The 8,385-nt window shown below is 46.5% G+C and overlaps 1 protein-coding gene across 2 annotated transcripts in view; it reads right to left on the reverse strand.

The window, feature by feature from the left end:
- The window catches only part of TPRN (taperin), a 111,600-nt gene extending 107,573 nt beyond the window's left edge, over positions 1-4,027 (reverse strand). Inside the window, exon 1 of one of the 2 annotated variants that reach the window (XM_069241326.1) lies at positions 1,359-4,027. In XM_069241326.1, the coding sequence (XP_069097427.1) occupies positions 1,359-3,821 (2,463 nt within the window). In that variant the 5' untranslated portion in view covers positions 3,822-4,027. The remainder of the gene's footprint in view (positions 1-1,358) is intronic. The other variant, XM_069241327.1, reaches the window with a different exon arrangement.
- Between the last annotated feature and the right edge of the window lie 4,358 nt (positions 4,028-8,385).

Consider the following 8,385-nt stretch of genomic DNA (forward strand, 5'->3'; position numbering starts at 1 on the left):
TCCGCACTCTAATGGGCACATTGCAAAGTGGAGTCAATGCTATACACTTCAGAATATTACTACTCCCCCGGCTCGAAATCCCCCTCACAAAAAAGACTCAAACAGAGCCTATAAACACTGGCATCACAGGGATTTAAATACATCACAGAACACAAACATCCACAGTCCCTGCTAAGACAACCCCCATAATACAATTCGGGCTACTTCAAAGATTTATTGTTTTGGCTGCTAAGCTGTTTGAGATCTTTGTTAATCAGGCACTGGGTCTAACATGCCCTCTCGGAAGATTCTGAAAGAAATACACAAAGCTTATTATTAAAATGTTTTGTGCACTGATGTCGACATATTTTCGAATTGAGTATATTTCATATTTTAGCACACTTTACGTTACTGGTATGGCCTCTTGATGCGGAGGTCCACCATAGAATCAAACTGGGTCTGATAGTCTCAGAACGCGTTACAGCCTGCGCACCCCACCTTGCAAAGTACAGCACCCGGGCTCACAGGCAGGCCTTGTATAAATCTTTCACACCACTTGGCAGCAAGTCAGGCTAAAATGGAAATGTCTCAGGAATTATTTAAAGCTGCACGCCGCCAATGTGCACCGGTAATACAAGGCACCCAAAATAGCATCAATCGAAGCCCTAGATTACAGCACTAGGAGTTAAACTGAGTCCTTTCTTACACAATGTGTGCAACACCACATCGAGGCCATGATCCCATAATCCGTTGTTTGTATGTGCACCAGCACTGTTTCTCATGAAACGCTGAGCTCCACACGTACACAAGGGGCAAGCGCACAGCAGATGGAAAACATTTAAACAGAAATGCAAAACAGATTTAAAGGCAAAAAAGTAAATTACGACACTGAAAGGCTAAGAAAAGTAATAACACCTTGTGGGCATGCACCTGATTAAAAAGTGAGCCTTACAGACGAGACGGCCTCTGCCTTCAGTAAATGTAGCAGATAATTGAGGCCTTTGGTGTTCGTCTAGTTTGCAACATGCTCCCTCTTGTGATCCGCGGCAATACTGTACCCCAGAGGGGCAAGCCCAAAAAAGTGGCCACTGGATGAAGCGACCACCGCTGTAACTGCTGAAATGGCTGCATTTAAGCTTAAATAAACACTGCAACTCACAATGAGATGGCTAAATTAATCCAACGTGGACATCTGAAATGCGCCTCCAAACAGCCGAATTTTAGTTAAGCACAACACAATACAATATAAATACAAGTCTACCTAAACACGGACCGATATATTTTGCAGAATGTTCGGTAAGAGAATGTGTTCTCTATACACAGGACAGTGTCTACTACGTTCTGGAGGGTGTCCTCAATCTCAATCGTGCAAGCATTACCTTTTTTCTGGTTGATACATTCTTGGCCAGACAGGACTTCTTCAAAGACATGTAACCGCCAATCACTTCGATCTCGTCGACAGTGGGGTATCTTTTTTTTAACACCAGGCCCAGTTCAGAGTACGGGGCATCAGAACCACCACTGGATTTGTTTTTTGAGCCACCATCATCCTCTTCATCTTCCTCCTGCTCCCTGCCTAGCTCACTTAAGGTCTCGTACTGGGAAATCACTGGTTTTCGCTTGGGCACTATGGTAAACGTATTGCCTCCTTTGAAATGAATTTCAGATGGCCCACTGTGCGGTCGGTAGGAAGGGACAAAAGTGTCAGACTTCGAATCTGATTTGGCCTCTCTGTCCTCTGAACCAACAATGTCATCAATATACGTTACAGGAAGCTCAGTTTTGCTCAACTCTTCACCATGGATGCTGGTTACAGGAATCATCAAATTTTCCTCCGGCTCATCATCCTGGAGGCTACTGAAATATTCAACCTCTTCAGGTTGATAAGCAGATGAATGGCTCTCTGTAGTTGATGTTATTAAGCCACTGGACCAGTCAAAATCGGAGAGGGAAGGGAGTATAGGGGGAGTCTCTTCTGCGGAAGACTTTCCATTCGAGATTGTTACACCAGCATCATCAAAAATACGCTTCTTTGTCAAAAGAACTTGAGCATCAAGGTCATCTTCGCCGAAAGCGCTGCCGTTCTCCAGGGGCAAAAACGTGAACTCACTTTGGTGACTGGCAAAGTTGGAAGAACCATGGTTTGGCTTTTCAGAAGACTTTTTCTGGTGCTCCTGAGCAGACAGGGACGTCTCGGACCTCTTCTTCGGAATGAAGACAAATGAGTTTTTTGACTGCATCCTAATATTTGCCAGCGCTTTTGCTTGGATGTCGCCATCTGGAATGCTGGCAAGGTCTGGCTTAGGGGCTGGTTTAATTTCAAAAGTGCTGTTGGTGCTGGTGGAAGAAGTTACCCTGTGCTGTTGATTTGGAGTGGCACTAACTGAAGGCTCTTCTTTGCGAGTGAATGCAGCAGTATCCGACGTTATGGCACTTGGTTTGGAAGAAAATTTTGATCTTATCAGATCAATCTCAGACTTTGGCCTCCATGTCTTGGTTCCCATGGGCAGCTCATGTGCATTAGAAGTGAGTGGTGGTGGAGCATGCCTATGGCCCCCTGAAGTCCTCCCCAAACTAGGATGCTCCTTTTTAGTCTTGAATAGAAGATCGTGAACATTGACAGGCTCCTTGCCTATTGTCTCAAGCTCAGAATGTGATGCATGTCCATTTGTAAGAGCTGTGCCCTCTCTGTAGGCACCCTCGTCACTGTTGGAAATGCTGACCTGTGAACTGATGGTTGTTCTTGGGTTGACTGTGATTGTATTGTTGCCTGTTTTTTGGGAGAAGTCCTTCAGCTTGGAACGTGGCTGGGGTTGGTTGACAAGCATTGTGTAGTTCTGTAATCTCTCCTTGAAGGATGGAATGCTGGGGGCCGCCACTGTTTCCTGGGCGGGCTCAAACACATCTCGGGACCAGGCCTCAAATGGAGATGAAGGGGAGTAAGAGGTAACAGAGCCCGGAGAGGACAAGGGGCTGGATGGGGTTAGGGCGGGTGACCGGCCTGGGCTGTGATCTAAGGTTGGAGTAGACATAGACCGCGTCGGACCGTGCTTGGAACTGTAGCCCTGGGAGTCCTCATAAAAGCGTTGGTCATCATCACCAAGGTGAAAGCCACCCTCCGCATCCCCGCTGTCCCACTTGCCAGGGGCAGACTTTGGCAGGGCCTCCCGGAGCTTGGGGTAGTGGTCTCCATCCAGAAGGCTATCAGTGCTGCGGGAGCGCTGGGGCTTGGGTTTGCCCTGGTTGAACCGGGCTCGAAGTCTGCTGACACGGCCGGGGGGCTCGTCAAGAGGTTCGGGGGCTAGCAGGTCTTCATGGCTGCGGCTCAAGGGCTCATAAATGACCACCTCAGAGGCGCGGATCTCTGTCACTTTGCTGCCCCGGCGGGCCAGAAGTTCTTCCAGGGGGTTGGGGTTTGCGCTGGCACGGCCACCTCCAAAGTAGTCGTTGTCGGACTCGATGATGAGGATGTTCTCCGCGCGGATGGTGCGGATGCCTGGCACATGGCTGTACATGTCGAGCAATTGCTGGATGGGGGTAGCGGCGCCGGGGGAACCCCGGAGGGGCTGCTGCTGCCGCCGCCGCTCCTGCTCCAGCCGGATGAAGGGATTCTGGCGAACCGGACCGATGCTTTCCTGCAGCACACCTGGCTCAGCATCCGCTGTCGGACTGAGGGGAGGCTTCCGGGACGGAGATCTGCTGCGGCCGCCGGGGTACCCACGACCGGGTGATGTCTCCCGGGCAGTGCCGGCCAGCTTAGCCCGCTTCCGTTCAAGGATGGTGCGCTTCCAGGCTGGCATGGCCCGGCCTCGGGCCGGCTCTGGGCTCAGCGCCGCAGACATGGTGCCGCTCCACAGACTGAAACAGCGGCGAACCCGGCCCGCGTACGGCGCCCGCTGTCACTGCGGCCGGCCAGGGGCAGAGTGCTCACCTGTGCGGGGCGCGCCCCTGCGCGTGACGTCACACTACACACGCCCACACTGGGGTCTTCCCAACCTGCGCCTCAACCAGAGCACAGGAACTTCCATTCTTTCTCCGCCTACTGTGTTTCCGTCATACCAGAATGACCCCGCCCACTTCGGCATGTCAAGACTTTGTTGCGACCCCGCCCATCAAGGGTGTCCCTTGAGACAAACCACGCCCGCTGATTGATAAACAGTGAACACTCCACGCTAACCTGCCCATGTCTAGGACTGTCTTGACCTGACCCGCCCAATGAGAAATATGATCGCCATGTTGGAGCGGAAGTCTGTACACAGACGTGTATTATGAGCAGGTGAGAAAGATAGACAAAGTGACCACTTCTGTTATAGTAAATTCAATCGCCTTCATTATACGAGCGACAAAAGATCAACTCGTATTTCAGTTTTTTTTTAAAGATACTAAAACTAGTTCAAGCAGCACTAAGGAACATTCATATTGCAATGTGGTACTTGTAGTTCACTTCCTTCCATCACAAAGCATTTACATTTCTTGATGAGGTTTATCGTTATCGTCATCAGGGCAGTCTACAGTCACTCCCCTTTTTCTCTGGTAGGGTTACTATTACAATTGTAAACTCTGGACTGCAGATAAAAAACATGACGCACACTGGGCTAGACCATAAGATTGTAATTTAACATGCTAACATTTGAGAACACACTAGCAAAGCAATGACATTTTCCAACTCCACGTTTCAGTGGTTCATTCTTCCCAGCTTTTCTCACTTTCTGTGAATTGTAGTTTTGAATTTCTATTGGTATGAATAGCGCACGTGACGCAAGAAGGTCAGAGGAAATTGAGTTTAAGAGTTTATTTTACCCAATTCCTCCAGTTCTATTTTTCTAATGTGCAGCTATCATGTTACTGTCAAGCTTTCACTTTCAGGTATTAGACAAAATGAGAAATTTCCTAGCTATCAAAAAGGAAAATTTCAGTTCCATTAAGGACAGGGAGGAGAGGATTTTGCATCACCTTCTTCACTTTTATTAAAGAGCCAGGTCAAAGTTCAACACAAGAAAAAAACAGAACACTACCCATGATTCATAACACAGTATCCATGGTAACTAATGTCCAATCCTATAACAGTCTGATTCCCCGCTCTCTGAGTCCTTCCTCAACTTCTCTGCAGTCGGTAAAGTTCAAGCACCATTAGTTCGTCGTGGTATCAGTCCCTGAAAGAGACAATGTAATTGTTGAGAAAACCCATCTCTCTACTAATTTCTACTCAAGGTTACTTGAATTCATAACTTCATACAATAATCCTTGTAACGCAAACACATTTTTACAGTCTTGATATTACTCACATGAAAAATTCATCATAGTCCATCTGAGATAGGATCATCATCCAGTAAAGAACCCATCATAGAAGTATACTGAAACACAATATCACCTCTTACGCTTGTCCTTAGTATGATCTCCGTCCAGGAGGAGGACAGGGGTACACTGTGTCAGGTGGGATAATCCTCGCTTCCGTGTCCTTAATAGAATTGAAACTTTCCTTCTCAATAGCTAGGAAATTTTTCATTCTATGTCAGGACTGGAGGCGAGGATTATGCATGTTCAAAGCTTACTCACCACCAAAGCAGCTGCTTCATGGATCGGTTTAAAGTAAAACCATTTTAAAGTAGATTTGGATGACCAGTCATCCGCGTTCATAATGTCTTCCAATCTGCCACCTATCCTGTATCGCCTTGGAAGCCATGGCTCCTCTAGTGGAGTGTGTCCCACAAACCCTACATTGATTCCTGCCTCTGCCATAATCCACCTTACCCACCTTGCAATAGAAGGGAAGGGTACTGCTTTAAATGAATTCTTGATGGAAATTAACAGTTGTCTCTCCCCAGGTGGTCAGCATTCCACCATCATCTCTTTGAGAGAGCGTAGCTTAAATAATCAATAATTAACATGAAATGTTTATGAACTAGTGTATATTAATGCTGCATAGAAAATGTATTAACATGTTTTGATAAAACGTGCACTTGAAATGTGACCACAGGGAGTGGCCATCAATGTATACGGGGACTAATGACACTGGCTAATAATGGTGAAATGTTTATTAAAATTGTGATTTTACTTAGAACCAACCGTGTCCTTAGATTACCCATTTACACTTTACCTCCTTAAGAGGGAAGTGCCCCCTTTACCCAGAGCTGAATTACTGATGGCGATTCAACTGATGTCCTGAAGACGAAGACAGAGCTTGATTGCTGACCAAACTTGGAGGGTAACTATATGACAATGATATTGTGATTGTCTGTTTGCTTTTCCTTTCTAGGTACCAACTGCTTGTTTGCTTCTTTTGACAGGAGCCATAGTTAGATGTTTTCCAAATTGGTGTTACGAAATTGTTTTGCATGAAGCCCAACATGCCAATGCTAATTAGAGGTTAGGTGAGGGGTTCACTAAAACTGGCGCATATGGACAAATGACTGAATCTACGCTCTGTTGAACAATGCACTGATATACTCTGCTAATGATAGTTTATGTTCACGCTGTGCTATATTCTAATGTTCGTGATTCTTGCTTTGATGAAATCTTATCAGAGTTGCCATATTGTGACTATGCTATTATGTTTCTTGGTTTTGAGACTAATAAATTCTCTAGTAGTATTGTAACCAATAGGGAATAAATATCACTAAATTCATACTAAACTGGTGTGGTTATTCATGACTGCAAGGTCATGGCGGTGTCTTGAGCTTGATTAATGTCTTTGACTAAAATTAAATGCATTATTGTGATAAATATTGATGATATTATTGACGTATTGATTGACATGCTGATTAGCTATCTCGTCCTAAGGTGTCTCTCAACAGGGTCAAAAGATTCATTGGCCTAAAACGAGTCCCAATGTGTAATAACTTATCATAAAGGGACACGTTACCAGTTCCATACGTCTTAAGGCATCTGACCACACACAGCTTTGGTGGACTCTCAAAAGCCTGGTATTTTACTGACCTGGTATTGCATTTGGTCCTTCTACATATAGTAAAGGTGACTCCTTCTGGTGAAAACACTCTAGCAGTAATGTCAAGAGCCCTCACATCGGAAACTCTTTTAAAGGATATGAGGCATAGTAGCATAGCTAACTTCGCTGATATCACCTTTCTTAAAAGGTATTGGTTATCCTGCCATGAAGACAAGAAATGTAATACTATGTTAACATCACAAATACCAGAGTATTGAGGTTCTGGGGGTCTAGACATCCTGATGTCCTTAAGTAGTAGTTTGCAAACCCAAGGATGTTCTCCCACTGGTTTGTTATGAAAAAGAGGGTGACCCGCCAAAATTGCTTACCTAAAGGAGTTTACTGTGCAGTAGGATAAGCCAGAGTCAGCCAGTTCTGCCAAAAAAGGTCAGATATCTTTAACTAGGACCCCCATGAGATCCAGTTGTCTCTCCACACTCCTACAACCCTAACTATTCCATGCTGACCTATATCTTTTACAAGTCCCCGGGGCCCAATCCTGTTGGATGAATTTTTCAGCCCCTTCTAAAAGTCTGCTGTCTCCCCATCGACGCCTGAAATTCTCCACGCCATGAACTTGAGATGGCCCTGAAGAACTAGAAGGTGTGACTGACCCTGCGGGTCCAGCAGTACCCACCGAAACTCTGGGCTCAGGATCGAAAAGCCATTAGAGAGTTGGAGCAGTGCAGGGAACCACGCCTGTGATCTCCACAGGGGCGTTGTCAGAACCACCAATGCCCTCTGATGCCGCACTTCAGCTGTTACTCTTGGTATCAGCATGAAAGGGGGAGACGCAAAGCCTGCTCCGGCTTCCATTCCTGTAAGAATGCACCACCTGCTGCCACTCCCAGATCTGGGTGCCAACTGAAGTATTTCAGTAGTTGTGTGTTCAGTCTGGACTAAAAGAGATCCACTCAACACAGACCCCAACGATCCAAGACAGCCACAAAGACCCTCCTGTCCAGTTGCCAGTCGCTGGTGTCCTCCATGTGCCTGGAGATCCAGTCTGCTAGGGTATTCTGTGATCCCAGAAGATATTCCGCTGTCACTGAGATTTGCTGTTGGAGGCAGTAATGCGACAAATCTTTAGCCAGTTCTACCAATGCTCTTGAGCGGGTGCCACTCAGGCAGTTTATGTATTGAACTGCGGACACATTGTCCATCCTCAAAAGAACACAACAAGAGACTCTGTCCCGCATCAGGGACTTGATCGCGGAGGATCCTGCCAGGAGTTCCAGGCAGTTGATATGCAGATTGAGTTTCTGCTGAGTCCATTGGCCTCCCATCCAAATTTCTCCACACCTGGATCCCCAGCCCTGACGGCTGGCATCCGATTCTATAATGAGGTCCGGAGAGGATCCGAAGATTGGTGTGCTGTTCCAAGCCACCATGTGATCTATCCAGCACTGCAATTCTGTCCTCGCTTTCTAGGGGAGGGAAATCAACTCTGAGTATGTTAC

The sequence above is a fragment of the Pleurodeles waltl genome, chromosome 6 (assembly GCF_031143425.1).
Source record: "Pleurodeles waltl isolate 20211129_DDA chromosome 6, aPleWal1.hap1.20221129, whole genome shotgun sequence".
NCBI lineage: Eukaryota > Metazoa > Chordata > Amphibia > Caudata > Salamandridae > Pleurodeles > Pleurodeles waltl.